Consider the following 24,063-nt stretch of genomic DNA (forward strand, 5'->3'; position numbering starts at 1 on the left):
TCCATCCCTCCATCTTCCAAGAAAAAATTTTGATGGCATACAGTTTTAAGACATGTAGGGAAAATTAAATAAAAAATAAAAATGTTATAAAAAGATTTCCAGCTAATTAGATAGGATTTAGCATTTTAATAATTTAATATTAACATTAGCTCTGAGTTTCCTGGTAGCTATGGCCAGCAATGAAGGAAATACATCAAAATGTTTTCTGTAGTCCAAAACAAAGGAAACAGATACTCATCTTCAGTCATATCAATTTACACACATATTCTGTTATATTTTTTTCAGAATTAAAAAAACTCCATGGGGCTGGGGTTGTGGCTCAGCAGCAGAGCTCTCGCCTAGCATGTGCGAGCTGCTGGGTTTGATCCTCAGCACCACATACAAAAAATGAAATAAAATTTAAAAAAATAAAGGTATTGTGTCCCACTACAACTAAAAAAATATTTTTAAAAAATTCCAGTCATTTCAGCCTTGTACTCACTCACTTTACCTGTAATTGGCATTTTTTTCCCCATAAAATTTGATCTCTGGCTCTGAGTGAACTATCCAGGAGTAAATTTGTCAAATAACAACAATAACACAATACTAAATGCTTTTTTTTTTCCCTTATCATACTGGGGAATTGAACCCAGGCCTCACACATGCTAGGAAAGTACTCTGCCAATGAGCTAAATCCCAGCTCTGCAAAAAAACTATAACACATTGAAAGAACTCCACAAACAAAGTAATTTTTAACCATTTTTCTTTCATTTAAATGGTCGTCTTCTTTATAGGTTTATATGATTATAAAAGTGATAAAATGGAGTTGGGGGTATAGTTCAGTAGTAGAGTACTTGCCTAGCATGTGCAAACCCTGGGTGTGATCCCAGCACCAAGAAGAAAGGAATGAAAGAGGGAGGAAAAGGAGGAAAAGAGGAAAGAAAATAGACTTAGATCATAGTATAACTTTCCATTTAATTATATCAGGTTTTTTTCCCTGTGAAAGTTTCCATTTTTATATAGTTTTAAATAGTATCCTTTTCTTGGATGACTTTGTTAATTGCTTCTAAGCTTACAAAAATCCTCATCCTATAAAACTTTAACTTTCAACTCTATTTATAATAATTCAAAATATTTTACAAGTAAGTCTTTATTTTGAGTTTTAGTGAATGCTAGGAAATGAAGATCTATCTTGATCTTTTTCTGAGATAGTAAGTAGTGGTTTGTATCACCATTAACGCTGAGCAATCTTTCCCTTCTCAATTGACTTATTCTTCCCCAACCCCTCTCCTTTGTTGTATATGAAGGTCCTGTGTCTCCAAGTGGAAGATTGGATCCATTTCTGGGCTATTCTGTTCCATTGATGTAACTACCTATTTTTAACACAACTGTGTTAAAATTATTTACTATAGCTTTGTACATCTTATTATCTATTAAACTAGGCTTCTATTTCTTGTTTTCAGTGTTTTTACTCCTACCTGCCTTTTCTGCCATTTGAACTTTAGAATAATTCTGTTATTAAAGCAATTAAGCATGAGATTCACTGAACTCTCTTATGCTTAATCTAGAAAGGTTACTTCTATGGAACAAGATCTAAAGAAGCAGAAAGAGCTTAAGGCAACTTCTTACCTTCTTCATTATTGCTTACTTGTATCTTCAGGGTTTGAAAAGAAGATTTCTTTCAACTTAGCTTGGAGGACTTGAGGAGGGGAGTGACAAGGTAATAACATTTTAGAATCGGCAAATGTTCAGTGAAGATAAAAAAGATAACCAGAAGTTTGGTGACTTGTATAAATCTATGCTTAACTAGGGGCAAAACCAGAGAGGACCCCAGATGTCCTGATCCTAGCTCAGTGCTCTTTTCAGCTTCCTTAGGTTTTCGTCTGGAAGGATGTTAGAAATGCAAATTCTTGGACCCCCCCACCCCCAGACCTACTGAATTAGAAATTCCAGACCCTGGTGATCTGTGTCTGAACCAGTCCTCCAGGTGCTCTAAATGACTTTAAGCTTTTACTAAAAGAAAACTTAGCTTGAATCTTTTACTAATGAAGACACATGCACATGTCTACACACACAGGAACAAGGCACATACATACATGTGTGCACACCCACATATGTGTACACAAACACATGTATGCATACGTGTACACATATACACATAAGGCAGCATCTTTTGTCAGAAGCCCTTGCTACTGGTTTTTTACACTTTCCCAGTTTACTTGTTCATTACAACTATAAACAGCCAATTTAATAATTATAAGACTAGTTTTTAATTTTTTTTTTAGTTGTAGTTAAACACATACCTTTATTTTATGTATTTATTATTATTTTTTTTTTGTGGTGCTGAGGATTGAACCCAGCGCCTTGCACATGCTAGGCAAGCGCTCTAATGCTGAGCCACAACCCCAGTCCCTATAAGGCTAGCTTTGTTTGACCTTTTCAATATTCCTTGTGGTGTAGCAAGCCCCTTTTAGGTACCAATTTTTATTGCTGCTTTACCTGTGGGCAAAATGGAAACATTTGAAGAGAACAGTCTGGAAGCTTCCTAAATGACATCCAGAAAGTTCCATTGTTTCTCAAATCCTATTTTTAAAGTAATAATGGAAGAATTTTCTTTCTCTAAACTGTAGGAGCATTGTGCTTGCAACGTTGAATGCCGCCCTAGAAATTTTCACAGCCCCTAGCATATTCATCTGATTGTGACTACGTGCTAAATTTCTTTCTGGTATAGACTCAGCCTGCTTCTCTTTCAGCTTTCTTTGAATAGACTTTAAATTACAAAATCCAGTTTATATCAAATTTAGCTTTTTAAATCACTCAAGCTGAACACAATAAAGTGTTTAAACATAGATTCAAAATAGTTTCTCCACATCTTGCTGAAACATGAAGGTAACTTCTTTGTTACAGGACAGAGGTAAAATGTATTTTTCCAGCGTATCAGAGAGCAGATAAAAAGTCAGAGAAGATTTGAAGCATAATCTGTTTCCATCTGGTAATTTTTCTTCTCACTGGTATTGATCTGCTCAGTATGAACTTATGACCTGTGAAATTTAGAATTAGCCTACACAAGACTGTTTTTATGATAGATTCAACATGTTTTTCTGGTTCTACCTTGGGGTAAATCTGGTTATCTGACAGGAATTTCATTAGTGTGATGATGAGTCTTATACACTTACAGAGTAAGATCACAGAAATGACCTCAGATTTATGGTTTGAAGTCATTACCAAGGCAGCAGACATATGTTTTTGGATCAGTGCTTCATTTGATATTTATAAGATGCTTCAGAGGAGGAAATTTTGTTACAGAAATCATTTCCTTCAGCTTACTGTCAAATATTAAATGTTCCCCTGTGAGAGAGGCCACAGTTTGGTCATGTACTTAGGTAATCCCTTTCCAAACAAAAGCTAGAACATGGCCTTTGGGAAAATGTCAAATCCAGACTTTGAGCCAAAGCCACTGACACTGTTCAGGGATTAGTCAACACAGCGGGGCCTCATTTGTCCACCATTGTTGAAGAATACCCCCTTCCAAATGGAAAGTGTCAGATAACTGAAGCCCACCCATTTGGAAAGCATCAAAGTGGATTCTTTTGAAACCCTGTGGTAAGGGTTGTCCTTTCTTTTGTTCTTCATTTTGAAACCCTGTGGTAAGATTTGTTCTGTCTTTTGTTCTCCTGACAATTATTAAGCCTTATTCTATGGCTAGCATTGAGTTCAGCACATGGAACAAGAAATATTCAGTTCTTGCTATGCAAATTACACTACAGAGAGGACAAGAGACTTTGCATTGGTTGTTATGAATATGGCGTGTGTTTCAAAAAGAGATGTACCGTTTATTGGGCACATTCAGCACATTCCGTAGATATTTCCACCTACTTGGAAGTTTGAGAAGCAGGTAGGCAGGTAGAGTACATGGTTAGGCATGTTGGAAAAAGAAAGAAAGAGAGCAAGAGAAAGAATATGTATGCATGCACACAGAGGGAAGAGCTTGTCCAGAGGCCAGTGTTTGAGGAACTCAAAAGACACTAGTTTGGATGGAACAGAAGTTTCAAAGAAAATGACTGGCTTGGTTTGAGAGACTGGAGTGAAGGGCAGAAGTGGTATTAAGCCATATTTAGGAGTCTGAATTAGGACATTAAGTCAGGGGCAAAATGAACAAGTTTTCATTTGTAAAATCAGTCTGGCTGCTACATGGAGAATTATCCAGAGAGAAAAGAATAAAGAGCAGGAGGCAGTCAGGAGCCTATTTCAGAAATCTATCTGTAGGCCTGGTGGTGGGACCCTGAAATGGAATGGGAGATGTGGAGATGTATGAAATAAATGCACATCTTTAGAGATCTTTTGATGTTGGGACTAATGTGATGTTATGGATGAGAGGAGGGAATGATCAAGCATGACTTCCAAGAGCCTGGCTTGGGCAACTGCCATAATCCTCATGATACCCTTTACTGAGCTCTGGGATATGGAGAAGATGAATCCTGGTTAGGACAGTAGTCACAGGGCTGAGTAATGCACCAAATTAAGCAAACATAAAGGAAAATGAACTTGCAACTTATATTCAAATTGTAGTTCTATATATATTTTCACCTTTTTCTAACTATAGGAGAGGTAAAACTATAGAAGGTACCATGCTATATATGCATAGTATTTTGCTATTTATTTGTCCACTGAGCACTGATGCTTCCTGTAAGCAGAGATCTTCAATGTAGATGGATAAAATGTGGTTCCTGCTGCTTCCAAAGAATACAAAGTTTATTATATTTGGGATCTAATAACTTCTAATAAAGGGTGAGTCAGGTCTCTAAGATAAACTATGTCTAGCTAGGAAAACAGAGAAGGAAGAGGTGACATTTGAGCTGGACTTTGACCTGGCTTTATACTTTCCTACAGGGGCAGCTGGCTGAGGCCCAGCACTTAAAACTAGTGTAGAAGATATTATTTGTCCAGAGTAATGTCCTAGAAGGAGTGTAGGGCATATGGATGCTGGCCACTGCCTAGGTCTGAGGACACAGGACCACAAGGGCAAAGCTGAGGAGTTTGACTTTTGTTCTGTGAGTGGAAGGGAATCATGGGGACAGAATAATCCCAGTTCTCCTTTAGGAAAGGGATTCCAACTACAGCTTAGAAGTTGCATTTTCAAAGCCTTGGTTCCTTGCATGTCTGAAGTTTCATAGGTCTGTGACACTTTGTTGATATATAGTCTTGGGTAATTCTTTGCTGTTCTTGGTTTATCTATCCCTTCTTGGGTTGTTTCAAGTGTTTCTACTATTCTGAGTACAACTGTGATGAATATTTTGGAACATGCAAGAGCCAGGGTCTTTCTGAGTTTATACTCTATTCTAAGACTTCACTAGGCACAGGGGACACAGAGATGAATAGATGCCATGTTTGCCTTGTTAGGAACTTATGGTCTAATGCAATTATATTATATTTTCCCTTTGGGATCATTACTAGTCCAAAGAGTAATAGGTGGTTGAAGAGAATGATCAAGTTTTAAATTCATATTATAATTTCCCTGATTTATTTCCTAGAGAAATGAAATAGCCAATTTATATTGTCAGCCCTGAATCTCAGCGTCAATACATGTTGGGTTTTATATTTATTCATATTTGGTAATTTAGTAGAAATGTAATAGTACTCTGTAGCCCTTTCTGTTTTGCTTCTTAATTAATAAGGTTGTACATTTTCTTATTTACCAGCTTTGTTTCTGCATGTGATAATCATCAATTTTCTTGCTCTGAGCATTTGAAATCTGGATATTTACCATATGCATTTGTGCTTGTTCTTCTCATATTTGTATTATAAGCTTTCTCCTCTCAGGAGATTTTTGTTTGTTACTGGAGATTTAACCAGGGGCACTTTACCACTGAGCTACATCCCTAGATTTTTTTTTTTTTTTTTTGAGACAGGGTATCTTTAAGTCACTTACAGCCTTGCTAAGTTGCGATCCTTCTGTCTCAGCCTCCAGAGTCACTGGGGTTACAGGCATGTGCTGTGGCACACAGCAGGATTTTTTTCTTTTACTTTCTCTTTCCTTCCTTTCTTTCTTTCTTTTTTTAAAATTTGAGACAGTATCTCACTAAATTGCTTAGGGCCTTGCTTTGAACTTGCAATCTTCCTGCCTCAGCCTCCTGAATCACTAGGATTATAGGCATGCACCACCATGCTCGGCTAGGATATTATTTTTTTAATCAATTTACTTATTTAGTTTTTAACCTCTTTCCTTTTTATTTTATTGAGATATACTTTGCATTCTTACATCCATTTAAAGTATACAATTCAATTATTTCTAGTATATTCACAGAAATGTATAACTATCACTACAGTCAATTTTGAAAGATTGTCATCACCCCCAAAAGATACCTCATAGCTATTAGCAGTCATTCCTCATTTTCTCCCAAACTTCCTTTGTCTGGCCTTAAGCAACCACTCATTTACTTTCTGTCTCTATAGATTACCTATTCTGGAGAGTTCACAAAGGTGGAATCATATAACACGTATTCTGACTGGCTTCTTTCACTTAGCACAGTGTGTTCAGGGCTTATCCATGTTATAGCACACGCATCCATATTTCATTCCTTTTACTGCTGAATAATATTCTGTCATGGAATTTTTTTATCTATGTCATTAGTGGATGATTTGTCTCCACTTTTGAACTGTTAGAGATAATGCTGCTATAAACATTTGTGAGCAAGTTTTTATGTGGACATACATTTTCATTTCTATTGGATATATACCCAGGAGTAAAACTGCTGGACATATTATGCTCCATGTTTAGACTTGAGAACTGCCAGACATGAGAAAGAATCCCTATTCAATTTCATTGCCAAAAGCCACAGCAAGCAAGCACGTGTGATCATTGCCTCTGTCTGATAGGAGCACAATGAAGCTACGATCTGTAGAAGAGAGAGAGGTCAAATGTGTGATTACATGTTGAACTTGCTCTCATTCTTATAGCAGTATTAGAGTTTAAGAGCTCAGGCTCTCAAATCAGACCATCTAGGTTCAAACATCTCTGTTTGGAGGCCCAAATCTACATGATATCATATATAGTACATGAAATATACCCATATCTCACAATGAATAGTTTTTGTGACTCTAAGGTTTGACACATTCTATAAAAGTACATTTTAGATGTTTACTCTGATATGTATTAATTACCATTTTGATGTTTAAAGTTTTTTTTTCCACACATAGGAGTCTCATTCATTTTTCATGCATTTTTATAGACTCTAGATTTGTATTGTCTGGTATGGTCACCACTACCCACAGATAGCTATTAAATTTTTGAAATGTGGCTAGTGTGATCAAGGAACTGAATATTTAATTTTAAGTAATTCAAATTTGAGGAATGACAATTTAATTATGGAAAAACTTTTAAGTATGTTTGAAACAACTTGGACATGAAAAGTTTACTTTTCAACTGTAAATTTTGTGAGAGCTAAGTTTTTTGTGTGTGATGAAAATAGATTCCAAGTGTAAAATACACATTGGATTTTGAAGGTATTATATGGGGGAAAATGAATAAAGCATCTATAATTTTTGTATTAATTACATGTTAATAGTATTTGAAGTATATTTGGGTAAATTTAAATATATTGCTAAAATTAATTCATTCACTTTGCTTGTTTTTCCTTTTTTTCACATGGCTACCAGAAAACTTACATTTTTATCTAAGGCTTGCCTTAGATTTCATTTGGGCAGCTGTGTCCTAGAAGTTGTTATGACGTGCCTATTAAAGAGAGTAGCCCCAATTTGAAACTTACCTCACAGCCAGGTGACTTTTACCAAGTTAAATATTATCAAAGCAAGATGCAGTCTCCTTATCTACATGTGAAAAGTTGATAATGATCACACCTACCTCACATGTTTGTTGAGAGGGTTGAAGGAGATGTATGAGAAAACAAGTTAGATTATTCTACAATATATAGTTGTGCTTGTGTTATTATTATACCATTGTTGTTACCACTACAATTCCTGTCAATTTCTCATATATTTTTTAATCTGGAAGGATTTTTTTATCTATATTACATTAAGTCAATATTTTAACTTAGGGCTTTTATTTTTCAATATTTAATCTTTCCAACCAGGAACCCAGCACAACTTTTGCCCAATTACTTCTATCTTCCTTTATTGCTTCAAGGAAAGTTGTATTATTCTCCTTAATTGATTTCTCTTACCCTGCATTAAATTAATATACACCACTAATTTTATGACTTAGATCCTTTCATGGCATTTTCTAGCTGTTGAGTATCAACTCATTAAGAATGCCTGGCACTTGATGTACATTCAGCTAATCTGTTTTTAATGAGTTGTTGGATGCTTTTGCTTTGGCTTTGTTTTGTGTAGTGCTGGGGATTGAACCCAGGGCTGGCCACATGCTAGGCAAGAGCTCTACCACTGAGCTAACCCTTACCCCCTGCCCCTGTTGAATGCTTTTTTAGGCTGAGTTTTTTATCCTGCAACTCTACTTATTTTGTAGCACTAGAAAGTTTCTTTGTTCATCATTTTCTAGGTATATGTCATCATCTGCTTTAAAAAAAAAAAGGTACTTCTCCATTTTTATGCTTATTATTCTTCTTACCATTTTTCTTTCCCTGATTAATAGTATAAGCATTTTTCCTGTCATGTTAAATAAGTCTATTGTCTAGGGTATCTTTATCCTGTGGCTTTTTTTTTCTTTTCTTTTCTTTTTGTACTGGGGATTGAACCCAGTGGTACTTTACCACTGAGCCACATCCCCTGTCCTTTTTTTTTTTTTTTGAGCAGGGTCTCACTAAATTGTTGGAACTGGACTTAAACATGGGGATCCACCTGCATCAGCCTCCTAAACCTCTGGGATTACAGGCAAATGCCACCATATCAAACTCCTATGGCTTTTTAAAAAAGAAGGCAAATGTTGCCAGACACTGTGACTCACACCTATAATCCTAGTGGGTCAGGAGGCTGAGGCAGGAGGATTATGAGTTCAAAGCCAGCCTTGGCAACTTAGCAAGACCCTAAGCAACTCAGTGATACACTGTCTCTAAACAAAACATAAAAAAGGTTGGGGATATAGCTCAGTGGTTAAGCACCCCTGGGTTTAATCCCCAGTACCAAAAAAAAAAAAAAGAGAGAGAGAGAGAGAGAAGAAGGAGAGGAGACGGAGGTAAATGTTGATTTCTGATTTTTAGTATACAGTATGATAATTAGAAAGGCCCTTTTATGCCCTTTTCCTCCCCATAAGAGACAGGGTCTCTATGTTGCCCAGTCTTGGCCTCCAATTCTTGGAGTCAAATAATCTTCCAGTCTAAGCCTCTGAGTAACTGGGACTATAGGCACACACCACTGTGCTTAACAGCTGTTTTATAGCTTTAAAGTTTTTGTTTTTAAACCAGGAAGAGCTATGGGCTTTACTCAGTAGAAATTTTCTGTTTTCTGTGACTTCCCTTGTAGTAGGTCTCTGCTGGCCCTTCTCAGTATTACCCATTTGCTTGCTGGGAAGAAATCCTCTCTCTGCTTATCTCACTGTATAGCTTACGTCACCTATTTGGACAGAGCCTAAATCTACTTCCCATCTGAGGGGCTCCTCGGTGGCTGACATGTGGAGCACAGGAGGCTTTGCACTTGTACTTGTCATGTGCATTTTGACCCCATGAAACCGTTTTTCATGTTTCCTGATTCTTGTTGAAATTCGAGATCATTATAAATGACAGAGGTGATTTTCCAATAAGTGAGGTCCTGTTACATTAGGCCCAGTTCCTGACAGTGTTTAGTAAATGGATGAGAATAAATGATAGACCTTAACTGCAGAACCCCAGGAAGCTGTTACTTCTCCACGTTTCTGTTGTTTATAATGACAGTAAACACCTCATCTCATCGTCATTTGACCTTCCTCAGAAAGAACCACTGTTTTTAGAAGGAAAAAAATCATTTGCCACAGACAAATGAAAAATAGCTTGTGACTCACTTTGTCAGTTTAAGAGAAAATACAATTTTCGAGTTACCCTGCATTTAGATATAGACACAATATATATGTTTATAAAAATTACTATAGAGAGTCCTTGCTATTTGGAATTTATATTGGAATCCTCACAGTTACATAGTTTAAAGGGAAGTAAAAGTTATCATAGATACACACACACACACACACACATATATATAAAGTTTTTTTTAAATCCCCAAAGAAACAATCCATCTGTAAAATTAGCCATCATCAAATAGTCAAACTAAATAACTCCTTGTTCCTGTTCACTATTCATGTTTTTCTTCTCCTGTTCTTCTGCTCAAGCAGTATCTCCTGCTTGGAATACTTCTCTGTTCATTTATCCATTCATCTATCCATTCATTGAGTCTGCAGCATATTCAATGAGTTCCAGGATCTGGGCTGTGTAGATATACCCTAGACACCTTTCAAGATGTGGCTCAAATTCTACCTCTTCCAGGTAACAAATGCTCCCCTGATTTCTTATCCCCTGCCCTGCAAAGTGGAAACCATTCTCCACCTTCTCTGAGTGCCCACAGCACCTCACAACCTCTCTTTTAAAGCACAGTGCTAAAGCTGGATGCAGTGGTACACACCTGTAATCCCAACAACTTGGGGGGTTTGAGGCCAGCTTTAGCAACTTAGTGAGAGTCTGTCTCATAACAAAAAGGGCTGGGAATGTGGCTTAGTGGTAGAGCATTCCTGGGTTCAATCTCCAGTACCAAATAAAAACAAAAACCCACAGGGTGAAGTTCTGCATGGTTTTGTAATTAGTGGTGTTTGTGCCTTATCCCTCTCAAGAGGAGAACTGATGTCTGCTCAGCTCTGCATCTTTCTCTGTCATTACTGGGGTTGACCCAGTTTGTGGCCACCAACTAGAATCCTCCCTTTCTCTGTTTTCACACAGTCCGTCTCTTCCAGGGCTAAAATCGCTGCAGCTGATGTGCCTCCTGGGAACCCACCACAGGCCCTAACCCCTGTGAGGCACACAGTAAAGATAGAAAAAGATGCCCTCCTCCAGGACTATGGATTTCAGATTTCTGAGACCCTGCCTCTCACAGTGGTGGCTGTCACAGCAGGTAAGGGTTGACTGGAAAATGTGAAAGGAATTTGGCTTCTTGGGGGAAAGTAGCCCTGGTTCTCCTCCCATCGATCTATCCTATAACAAAAGGCATAAAAACCTACTCCAAGAAGTTAGAAAATTCTGACCACATTCTGTCTTGGGCTTTGCACCTTTCTTTGATTCTAGGAGGAAAGGAGCCCCTAGAGCACTTGTTGCTCTGAGCCCCAGGTCCCCAAAAGCGTCTGTCCTCCCCCAGCTACCTGGCCAATCTCAGGGGCAATGAAAATGTTTAGATAAGCTGCCCTCGTCTTTGAACCCTGCTGTGCTTCTAGCTGGCAACGGTTTCTGAGCAGACAATAATAGAAACTATTGATTTGTTTTCACTTGAGTCTTTGTGAAATATAGGCTGTGCCTGGGGTGGAGAATAGCAGGCTGGGAAAACCAAGTGTTTGTTTTCATATATGAGCTATGTAGTGATGTTAAATCTGGGACTAGTTAAAATATATTAATTTCAATTTGTATACACACATGCACAGACACACAATAGAGTCCTTCAGAGAAGAATATAACAGATTCACTAACCAGCTCTATTGCTTTGGGAAGATTTCTTTCTCAGGATAGTATCTTAACACCCCTTGAAGTTGATGGATGATATATACATTATACATGGTTTATAAAGTGGAACACTAAGTTCCATATGAACCAGTGTCCAAGGGACTCAGGCTGCCATTCAGCTGTGACTCTGTGACACATAGGGTCTGGGCACTCCTGGTCTGAGCACCAATTACTTATTTTCTGTCCAACAGGAGGCTCCGCTCATGGCAAGCTTTTCCCTGGTGATCAGATCCTCCAAATGAACAATGAGACCACTGAAGACCTCTCCTGTGAACGAGCAGTCGACATTCTAAGGTACCAGATTGTTTCCCATCATCCAGAGCTGTATAGATGATCACAGAGCAAGATGAGCAACAGGAATGGTATAGTTGATCTTGTGATTTTAGGAAGGTCCAGTCTCCTTTAAAAAGTAAGAGCAACACCGTCTTTAGAGTTCTAACTATGTCTGGTGAGGTGGCTTCTTGGTAGGGGCTGGTACTATCTGCTCTCACCTGCCTACAGAAGAACTTAGCCATCACAGGTGCTTATTTGTCAAACACCTCCTCTGCCCAAAACACTGCTAGGCATAGCGGGAGATATAGTAATGAATATCCCGTAGGTCCTACCTTCTAAGAATTGATGAACTTGTTGTACTTATGCCAGAGACTGAGCTAAAGTGATACCAAATCTGTTTGTTCTTCTTAATCCTTTTGATATCTCTTAAATGTTCCTGCAGGTTCAGCCTGGTTGGCGTATAATCTCACTGATGTAACCTGCAACTGTCTCCTTGGTGTCATTTGAGTTAAATGCCTCCTTGGTGATTTGAGTAAATGCCTCACTCTCTACCTATGCCATGATCACTGAGACCAGGGCAGGCACACAGTGGGTGCTCAGCTGAAACAGGAAATATGGTTAGCACTTGGAACTGGTGACCCTGATTAAAGGAGGAATGTCAGCAACAGGAGGGAAGGGACTACCAGACATTCCCTAGGCATGTGCAGGTTCTGGCTTTTAAGTTTCCTACTCAACACTGTTTTAATGACTTTAATATACAGAGAGATGAGAAGTAGAATTAGGTGAAAGTTAACTTGTGGTTTTTGTAAATTGACTGATATGCTTTGGGACTAGAATTCATTTCTGAGGGCGTATCATCTTAGCCCATACAAAGCAATAGGCAACTACAATTGCAAGGCAGAGAAGAGAAAATGAAGGATGCAGTCTCCACCCTTGGGAAGCATGGACACACACACACACACACACACACACACACAGAGAATTTAAGATTTTCAGAGCCTGGTGTAGTGGCGCACATCTGTCACCTCAGCAGCTCAGGAACTAGAAGCAGGAGGATTGCCAGTTCAAAGCCAGCCTCAGCAACTTAGCAAGGCCCTAAAGCAACTCGGTGAGACCCTGCCTCTAAATAAAATATAAAAAATGGCTGGGAATGTGACACAGTGGTAAAGTACCTCTGGGTTTAATCCTTGGTGCCAATAAAAGATTGACAGAAAGTCTGTCAAATCATAGAAATCAGAATCCCTTCTACCAAGCCCAGTATTGTTTCAGAAATGCCAGAGACAAAGTTGAGTAGATGGGATTATCAGGAAAAGATTGGATATTCTCATTTAAAAATAAAGAAATACTGGGGCTGGGGTTGTGGCTCAGTGGTAGAGCACTTGCCTAGCAAGTGTGAGGCACTGGGTTGGATCTTCAGTACCACATACAAATAAGTAAATAAAATAAAGATATTGTGTCCATCTACAACTAAAAATATTTCTAAAAAATAAAGAAATACTGGTATGGAAATCATGAAGTTTGCTTTCCCAGTTATTGAGCAATTTCCAAAATATGATAACTTTCAGAAAATGCACTTTTAGGTTTTCAGTGTTACTAATATTTCTGTCAGACTAGCTCAAACTCTGATGAATCAATAAATGTATTGATAACATTTAAGCAATAAACTAGAATTTGGGATGTTTAGGTAATGATTTACCCCCTGTCTGTTCACTGAGCACAGATGCTGGGCAAGAAATCCTGTGGGGCAAGGCAGCTCCACAGCTCAGTCACTTACAGGCTGGTTGTGCACACCCCTCTGAGACTGAGGGCAGGTACTTGAGAAAAGCAGAGAAAATGGACTATAAATACTGGAGATTCCTCCAGCTTCAAAGGAAGTTGTAGTTTGACAAAGCAGAAAAGGTTCTAGAAGTGTTTAACTGAACCTTTAACGCTCCGTTGAGTTTGGCCCCCAAAGATGTAGATGTAACTAGGCAAAGTGATGAGTAGAAACAGCAGGGTGGGTAGCAGGGGACGCTAAACAGTTCAGTTTGCCTCCAGAAATGTTCTAGAAAGTGAAACCTAGATGATGGAGGGTCCTGGATGCCAACACAGCAAGTTCCAGTGTTCTACTCTTGGAGTGGGGTGAGGCATGCCACCTCAGGCTTTTGAGCAGGCCATGACACTAGGTGTGCTGTGCACATGTGGCCCGTCCATATTTTGCATGTGAAAATCCCAGGACCTCTTATCTTTTAATGTTAATTTCCAGTGTCTAAAAGCAGTTATAAAGGGGGGAAAAACAAAGCAAAACAAAATAACACACCAGGAATGGCAATAAAACCTTTCTAATTCCTTCAAATATTTGTGAGGCCAAAATGTCCTTTCGAGAGCTACTGAGACCTAGGTTTATTGTGATTTTTCTCAGAAGAGGCCTGTTATCACATAAAATGGAGAGGAGTCCCCAGACACTAAGAAAACTCAGGTTGAGTTATTCATTGGAGGAAATAACACACCTGCTGGCATTGGCTTAAATGTTCATATTGTAAGAAGTCAGATGAAATTATTTTGCAAATTGCTTCTCTATATTGCAATGGCAAAGAGAAAGGATAAAATGAATCAATTCTGTGATCCCATTTACTAGTAGAAAGTGGAGGTTTGTCAAGTATCTGATTGATTTAATCATTTTTGAAATCTAAAATAACTCAAGACTAAAATGTTTAGTATCTTGATTATGTTTGTGCTCATTACTAACTTCATGTACCCAAACATAACAAACTGGTTGGCTTTTATCTGATAAATCTTAACATCAGACATTCATTCTACTTAGTGAAATGTTTACTCTAAGTTTTCTGAAATAGCAACTTATCTGTGTCATTGCCACATTTTCTTTAAAACTTTTTTGGACATAAGACTAGCTAGTATCAACTGGATGTGTTGTCCATCACATAAGACTAAATCAGGAACCCTAATTTGGTGACTGGGTGTAGACTACATGGTGAAGGTGTATCTAAAAATTCCCTTGAGGTAGAAGAAGCACTTGGGGCCAGCTTAGCTCCTTTTCAGGTGGCTGCTTTCCTCACTGCCCTCCTCAGTTTTGCTGAGCAAAGAAATCAATGTGGAAGAGGCTGCTTTATAGTTATGCCATCAGTTTTTTTTTCTCACACACGTGCATGCGTACACACACATATCATACAGAATGACTGAATGTTTTTGTTTTTATTCTTTCTTTTTTTCTTTCAGGGAAGCCGAAGAGTCTCTTTCAATCACAGTTGTTCGCTGCATATCGGTAAATCTCTCTCTGTCCTGTGTATTAGTCTCAGTCTTCTTGGCCTGGAGCCCCTGGAAGAGATCTCTCATAAAATCAGCAGGAAAGTCAAAAGGCAGAAGGCAACAGCTGCTGGGCAGTGGGTGGCTTGAAGACCCCCTGCTTGTAGGTGCTTTGGAGGAACATGGTTTGGGCCTCAAGGACTTATGGCCCAGTGAAGGAGACAGACCTGTGCTTCTGCAGAGGGGACCACAGGAAGGGCACCAAACTAAGAGTCGAGAGATGGGTTTTGAGTGGTATGACCTGGGGCAAGTTATTAGTTTTTGTTTTCACTTTTTTAAATTAGTGTTTATGACAATGATTGTCTTGTCTGTCTAATGGATTGTTTTGAGGACCAAATGAACTGTTGAATGTGACAGTGTTTTACTGACTCTGAGGCTCACAAGACAAGGTGTGGCAGATCTGAGCACAGGAATGAACTGGCAATCCTGAACCACCACAGGCCAAGAGGCACTTTTTATTATTATTCAAGGGAGAGTTTATGATCAAATTATAAGGGCAACAACTACCAAGGAGGAAAGTTGATAGAAAATTCTCATTGTGAATGACTAATACACTAATACAGATACACCCCCCAAAAAAAGGTGGAAAGGACATAGATAAATTTAATAATCTAACCTAATTGACCACACACCAGGCTACCAAGAAAATGCAATAAGTTCCCCAAATGAAAAACTGTATAGGTTCCTTTTCCTGAATATAATTTAAAATAGAAACTGATAATTGCCAAAACTTTAATTAAAAGCATCTAACCCTTTGGAATTTGCAGTTTCCTAAATAAAGATGGCATCAAGTAGAAAAGCAAAGCTATTGTTATAGTTTAAAAAATAATTATAAATTAGAACCCTATGGGGTTTTTTTGGAAGTACTGGGGATTGAACCCAGAATTACTCTACCACTGAACTATATCCCTAGTCCTTTTTATTTTATTTATTTTTTAATCTTGAAACGGGGCCTCACTAAGTTGCCCAGGTTGGCCTCAATCTTAACAGTCCTCCTGCCTCAGTATCTCAAGCAGCTGAAATTACAGGCATGCATCCACTGCTCCCAGGCATGCACCTATTTCTTAAAACTTAAGCACAGTTGAAGCAATTCTCAGGGTAAAATTCATAGCCTTTATTGTTTTTAATTAGTTAAAAAGAAATAGACCAATTAAATAATCAGCACCAGAAGTAGGTAGATAAGACTAATAAAACTAATATGACTAAAGAAAATAATCTAAATCTAAATAATGATTTAGAAAACAGAAAAGTTGTAAAGTTATAAATTCAAGAACTAGTTCTTTAAGGGGGAAAATATAAAAATAGGAAAACCTTAGGGAAAATAAATATGTGGGCCCTTTGTGAAGAAAACTAAAATTTCCCTGAAGGGGGCAAAAGGGTTGGGGAGCTCAGTGGTAGAGCTCGTGCTCAGCATAGGTGAGGCCCTGGGGTTTTGATCCCCAGCACCACAGAAAGGCAGGAAGGGAGAAAGGATGAAAGGAAGGAAGATTATTAATGAATGTAAAAAATCAATTCTTGAATATAAAAAGAGATCCATACCAAGCTCCTTGATGGGGAGATGAAGTATTCTCATTTTATCTTAGTGCATCAGTTATTCTTATATTAATGTATATGCTGATGAAAATTCAAAAAACTCTCATGGAACTTTTATTTGTGTATTAACAAAATATACCAAAGTGAGACTTATCAAGAAGATATTTTTAAACAAGAACAATGAGGATGACTTTGATGTACAGATTTTAAAACTAATAAAGCCACAATCATTAAAACAGTAAGATATTGTAAAATATTGAACATATGGATGTAATCAAATAGAAAGGCCAAGAATAGATACTTGTAGCCAGGTGTGGTGGTGCATGCCTGTAATTCTAGTGACTCAGGAGGCTAAAGCAGGAAGATCACAAGTTCAAAGTCAGCTTCAGCAACTTAGCAAGGACCTAAGTAGCTTAGCGAGACCCTGTCTCAGAATAAAACATAAAAAGGGCTGGGGATGTGGCTCATTTGTAAAGCCCCTCTTGATTAAATCCCCAGTACAAAAACAAAACAAAAAAAACAGACACTTGTATGGAATTTAGGTATGTGATAAACATGACATCCCAAACCAGGAGGAGAAAAAACAATTATTCAAGAAGACATACTTGGACATTTGGAAAATATACAGTCTGGACTTACACGGTTTTACAGAATTTAAATATAAAAAACAAACCATAGAAATGTAAACAACATGGATGGATATGTATAAGGTCACAGGTTTTAGAAAAATTTCCTAAGTACCTAGGCAATAGGAACAGTACAGTGGGACAAATGGCTATTTCATTATGTGAAAATATAAGTTCCTGTTGATATTAATTTATACTATAAAGTGTTCCTAAACACTTCACAAGCAAAGAAATGATCTCCCCTCCTTACTCGACAAGTGTTATTTTTTGGAAATAGAGTAGGAAAATATCCACCTAATTAGGATTAAGATGTTTGCCAGGTATATGACAAACCAAGTGTTTTATGCACAATAAGTGGAGATTTTTCTATTCTAAACCTATGAAATAATGTGAAACCAATAAAGCACAGGGAAGGCTAATCAGTATAAATGGTGGTGCAGGTGTTAAGACATTCTTTTTATTTAGCTGATTATCATCTCAATGGGAAACTTCTTAATCTTAATTAGGTGGGAATTTTTTTCCTTACTCCATTTCCAAGAAATGAGCAAAATAAAACACTTACATAAATAGGGTGGGAAACATCATATAGCACCATCCTTTAAAAAATGAAAAGTAGGGGGCTGGGGTTGTAGCTCAGTGCTAGAGCACTTGCCTAGCATGTATGAAGCACTGGGTTCGATTCTTAGCACCACATATAAATAAATAAATAAATAAAGATCCACCAAAAACTAAAAAAAAATTTAAAAAATGAAAAGTGGAAAAGAAAGGAAAATTGCTGTATTTCTCTTCCACTCTTAGAATCCCACGAGATTTCCAGGAAAGGAGTAATATGAATCCTGTTTCTCTGGAGGTCCTAAAGGGAAAGCAGGTATCAGCCCAGTTTATGGCTGTCAGTGCCTCTGAGAAATTCCCTGAACATTGGCCGTCCCCCACCCACACTGGGCCTCTCACCAGAAATGTCCTGGAGCATTTTGCAAGCATTGCAAACAGTCATACGTGTCTTGCTTCAGCAAGGAGACTTAGATTCTTGGAATCCTCAGATGACTTGAAATCAATTAGAAATGATAAAATCCAAAGTTGGAAATTAATTACTGCTTCTCTAGGACATACAATTTTATGGAAAAGTATTTTTGGTTTAATTTTAAAGATCTGTATTTGTTGATATTAATTTATACTATATTAATTATTTATAACAAAATTAATACTGATAGTGAATGTCTCCAAAAGGAAAACTTCCAAGGCAGGTACACTCATTATCCCCCTTTTATGGATGAGGACATGGGGCCTCACACGCCCATTGTCTCATATCCAGGGTTGGGTTGTTTTCCAGGTAGTAGATTGCAGAACACACACTTGATAACATTATGCTGTTGTATGCCTTAACCCCTGCTGTTTTCATAAAATCACATTGCGTAACTCAGGGCAGGGGGTGGGTATTCGAAAAAGATGTAAAAATGTTTTCCAACTTGTCCATGTTAATGCTCTTTTAAGCATTAACTCTTACCTCAGCAAAAACACAGAGATGTTATCAGCATGTGTCTGCTGAATTCTCTCTGATGAATTAGGTCAGAGCCCTGGGAGAGCTTAAAAGTACTAGAATCAAGGGTAGCTCATATTCTTCCAGTTGTCTTTTTAAAACACCAGCTAACCCAAGTGCACTTAAGTGGGTGTTTTACAGTTCTAGATGCCAAGGTACATGGTACTGATATGCAGATGTAGGAACCACTGTGGGTCTTGTGGGTTGGACATTTCCATGAAAGAGAGCTCTTTCTTTCTCAAAGCAGCCAGTTTCAGAGTTGGGTAGCTCCAAATGTAAGAGAAGCCCTTTTTCCCTGTGACTCCCACCAATTAGTCCTAGTTAAAAACAACTCTACCTGGTATGAAATAGCTCCCCACAGATCTGGAACTGTGGCCTTCTCTTCTTTAATCTAAACAACTGTTCCATCAACTCTTCTCATAGATGTGTTTTTCTGAACTCTCACTTCCATGGTAGCTTTCTGAATGGATTCCAGTTTCATGGTGATTCTCCCAAATAGTGGCACCCCCAAAGGATTACAGTTCCACCAGCAACCAAAAAGGACCATGGGAAATGGAGGGTGCCCTTCTGAGATGCACCAAGAATGCTAGTGAAGTCTGAGATTGGATTAACATTTTGGCAAGCCCAATCACACTGTTGGCTTGGGTGAAACTTGTGGTCAACTAAATACCGAGCTAGTTTTCAAATGAATAGCTTTCAAGCCAAGCACCCCCAATCCCATGCTTGTGCAATTAGTATTTTTGATCCTCAGTGCCACACTTCACTTTAATCCCTGTCAGGTCATGTCGATTTGGCCTGGTGTTCTGGCATGCTGACATTTTATAGTCAGAGAATTGTGGGACTGAAAGGTTTATTTATACAGTTGCCAGCTGCAGTCATCTCCCTTTCTGTCAGGAAACCTCCTCTTCCAAGACTCCCCCAGCTGCTGGCCAGTTAATTTTCTTTAGCATGATCTAGCTCTGGATCTAAGTCTTTCAGAATTGTTCTCCCTAAGGTTAGAGACAACAATGGTTGCCTCCTGCAAGTTCCTCCTCTCTCTGCATCTCTCCTCTGTTCTGCCTGTTTTCTCATTCCCTTGAGTCTCTAGGGTGGGGATGGTTATACCAGTCACTTTGACTGCTCACTTTATCTTGTTCCTTTCAGCTCTTTCTTTACCCTCTTATGTTTGTTCTTGGTGATTTCCTGGATTTTGACCCTTAGCTTCTCAAGTTTTCTGTGCAGCCTTCTTTTAGATTCCCAGTTCCTTGATCTTTCCTCTCAATTTCTGCTGCTTGAAATCTTCTGAACAAAACCTTGCAGTTCTGTGTCATTCACTATAAATTCACTTTCTCTGACCTCAACTAAGGCATTGCTATACAGCATTGATAAAGATGGAGCCAAAGGGAGCCTGAGTTTCTCATTTGGAAATCAGGGTGTAGCTCAGTAGTAGAGCACTTGCCTAGCATGTGCAAAACCCTGGGTTCAATGCCCAATATGTCAAGGGTGGGTGAGGAAAGAAAGAAATCAAGACTATTTTGAGTGTAGGTCAACCAGTTTTGAATCTACCTAATGGCTCTGCCTTTGGCCTTCTCCACAGGGGGATTATAGGAGAGATTATCAAATGCTTTACAAGAATGAAGGAATACTTCCATATCCACAAGACCCTGGCTTACCAATCTGGAATCCTATCTTCAAAAGAAAAATGAACTTGGTTGACTTTGACTTATTCTTGGTAACTCCATATTAGTTGTTAGTGATTGCTGCCTAAAAGCTCTCTGATCATCTCGTCTTAGATTTCTCCAAGAATTAATGACAAAGTTTACCAGTATGTGTTTTTCTGACTCCTCCATATTCATTGTCTGGGAAACTTGCTATTTGAACATCTTTAGTCTCCTAATGTTTCCTCCATTCTTTTCCCATGTGGAATGTCATTTGTGACCTTGTCCATGAGCTCCCTAGATTCACCTGGGAAAGAGTTTTAAACTCATTCAAAGTAGTCAGATACTCTCCTCACTAGCTTATATTGTGATTTTCTTTTTTTACTTATTTCTTCTATCCCTTTTGACCAGTAATTTCTACAGGTGAATGTCTCTTGGAACATTCCTAGTTCCCCTTCTCTTCTACTAAATGTTTGTTGTTGTTATTTTAAAGCAAATTATATATTTGAGGTGCTGAATTGTCACACCAAGATTCTAATTACCAATAAATTTATATATCTTCTTGCATTAAATTTTTAGGGTTATTTTCTTATGTTACATACTTTATGATGTTGGTATGTTGATAAATCTGAATCTGTGAGCATTATCTCCAGCAGTTTTCCTGATTGCTGTTACGTATCTCTTCCCTCAGCTACACAGAACATCACACAGAGCTCCCTATCAGGACTCTTACACATTTAACATCCTAGAGGCTGGCTTAAAGGGCCATTCAGACCAGGGCAACATAGGATGCTAGACTGAGAAATAGTGTATTGGGATTTCATCCAGGAAGATCACATCCTGTTGCTCTAAATCATATAAGATTCTTCTTGTCAAGTGCTACAGTTTATCTTAAGTCCAAGGGCTTCAACATTTATATATACCAACCAATGATGATCTTTCTTCTCTAGAACAGAGTAAAGAAGGGCCAAAGGTTAAGTCACAGGGGTCAGACCTTCAGGGAATTCTACCTCTCACATTGTACAGATGGGAAGATTGAAGGCCAGAGAGGGGCAAGGACTTGGCCAAAGGCACACAATTATTTTGTTTTGTTTTACACATGCAGACACCTCTAGTTTTCTTTCATGGGAATTTAGGTTTGAGATAGTTCTTACAACTGTCAAGTTAATAGAGCTTGGGTTGGAACCCAGTCCTCCTCCTTCACAAGTCAGTTCTCTGTCTTCATCATATCATAGCCTCTTTGCTGCCATATTGAATTTTCAGCTGTTCAAACACATGAAAGCATTGTCTGTGTTGGGATCCCTAGATTTTAGGAAAAGAGATGTTGAAATGGAATGGCATCTTTTCCTATAAGTTTTAATTAAATCCATAATAGCTGTCAGAGTGTTTTTAAGAAATGAGAAGATATACATGGCTTTTATGGAAGCACTGTTCTAAAATATGTCATGTTGATGTTTTTTAGGGAGTTCCCAAATCTTCCTTCCTGACTGAGGAGAAGAGGGCCAGGCTGAAGACCAATCCTGTGAAGGTGCATTTTGCTGAGGAAGTGCTTGTCAGTGGACACAGCCAGGTGCGTCACTAGTCAGGGGATTGCAACTACTGATGATGAAGCCAGACAATCCCAGCCACTTGGCAGGGTGAGGCAGGAAGATCACAGTTTCAAGGCCAGCCTGGGCAATTTTGCCATACTTTGTCTCAAATGAAAAGAAAAAGGCGGCTGGGGATGGTATAGTGTGCCTCCCTGAGTTCATTTCCTAGTAACACACACAGAAACTACTTTTGATGAAACTGGTGAGCACTTTCTAGCATAGACTCTCTGAAACCCTGGAATCCCATAGCACAGAGAGGACACAGAGCAGCACTTTTGCTAGAGGCTTCGTGTACCCTCAGTCAGATACCTGCAGGCCCTGAACAACGGATGCCGGTGAGAGTTCTGGGCTATGAGTGGGACTAGGAAAGAAGTCCTGGGTGTAGCTCCATGTTATCCTGAGGCTTCTTTCTTCTGCCCATGTAATTTCAATAAATTCCAGTAGTTAATTTCTTATTATGAACCTTCAAATTAATTATCCCCTCTAGAGTGATTTATTGATAACAGTTATGTACATGGTGGGGATTGCTTTTTTTTAGGAGTCCATTATCTATTAAGCCTGTATTAAGTGACCTAAACTTTTTATGTACATAATCCTAAATCACAATAATACTCTACAAGCGAGGTATTTTAATAAAAGAGTAAGCAGAGGCTTAGAGAGATTAAGAGAATTAACTACTAAAATCACATAGTAAGAAAAGACAGGAACCCAGATCTATGTGACTTCATTTCTTCTGTTTTTCATTATGACATACTATCTAGTTCTCATTGAAACATAAAGACCCAGGGTTGGAGATTCAGAAGACCTATTTGTTTTTTTTAGTGTGTGTGGTACTGGGGATTAAACCAGGGCCTTATGCATATGAGGCCAGCATTCTACCAACTGAGCTATATCTGCAGCCAGAAGACCCATTTAGGAAGTGAAAATGTTGGCTAAAGTTTGATGTTTCTGATGTGGATTATTGGATAAAGGCTCATTTATTCATAATTTACATAATAATCTGTAACTATTGCCATTCTGAATACAGCAGCCAATATTAGATTTTTTGGGGGGGGGGGAGCAGGTATCAGAGATTGAACCTGGGATGTTTAACCACTAAGCCATCTCCCCAGTTCTTTCAAAATATTTTATTTAGAGTCAGGGTCTTTCTAAGTTGCATAGGGCCTTTCTAAGTTGCATAGGGCCTTGCTAAGTTGCTGAGGCTGACTTTGAACTTGCAATCCTCCTGCCTCAGCCTCCTGAGCCACTGGGATTACAGATGCATGCTGTCATGCCCAGGCAAATATTAGATTTTGAAACTTTGAAGTAAAAATTTGTTCTTATCTGGTCTTCTTGCTACAGAGACCAGCAAATTGTGGGGCAGGAGTACTGGGTGGGAGGGATTCCTGGCCCTTTTAACAAAGGATCCAGGTGACCTGCTCCACATCTACAAAGCCTTTATTCTCTCTCTGTCCAGCCATTTAAAAGACCTGAGAGAAAGGTCTTTTAGACCTTTCATTAGACCTGAGTGAAAGGTGAATTTTTTCTGGAAGGAGCCAGAGGGTAGCCAAATAAATAATCAGAAAAGACCTATGATGTTGTTGGTCAACAATATTTGAGTCTCTGGGTGTCCATATTTATGAAAGTGGATTGAATCTCTTTAGCAGATTAAGTTTAGATTTGACATGTGATTTCAAGAGCAGTGCACAGAAATGAGCAGTGGAGGTAACAGGATAGGTAGAGAATAGGGTCACCTCAAGTGTGGACCAGATTGCCAAGACAATAATTTGTTAAAAGGGCTATGACGGCTCCCCCACAACTGGCATTCACTGAGAAGACAGATAAGGACAAGGTCTGAGGCCTGAACTTACTGTCATCCTGGCTCAGAGTTTAGGTGGGGATGGGGAGCTTAGAGGAGCAGGGCTCTAGATGATGTCTCTGGGAAGACTTGCAGGTTTGGGCACC

General features: G+C 38.6%; 1 protein-coding gene across 1 annotated transcript in view; it reads left to right on the top strand.

The window, feature by feature from the left end:
• The window catches only part of Frmpd1 (FERM and PDZ domain containing 1), a 169,551-nt gene that overhangs the window by 124,541 nt on the left and 20,947 nt on the right, over positions 1 to 24,063 (top strand). The window contains exons 3-6 of the mRNA XM_071600458.1: positions 10,865 to 11,022; positions 11,813 to 11,915; positions 15,111 to 15,156; positions 21,993 to 22,100. Coding sequence (XP_071456559.1) covers positions 10,865 to 11,022; positions 11,813 to 11,915; positions 15,111 to 15,156; positions 21,993 to 22,100 — 415 coding nt within the window. The remainder of the gene's footprint in view (positions 1 to 10,864; positions 11,023 to 11,812; positions 11,916 to 15,110; positions 15,157 to 21,992; positions 22,101 to 24,063) is intronic.

This window comes from Marmota flaviventris, chromosome 13 (genome assembly GCF_047511675.1).
Source record: "Marmota flaviventris isolate mMarFla1 chromosome 13, mMarFla1.hap1, whole genome shotgun sequence".
Lineage (NCBI taxonomy): Eukaryota > Metazoa > Chordata > Mammalia > Rodentia > Sciuridae > Marmota > Marmota flaviventris.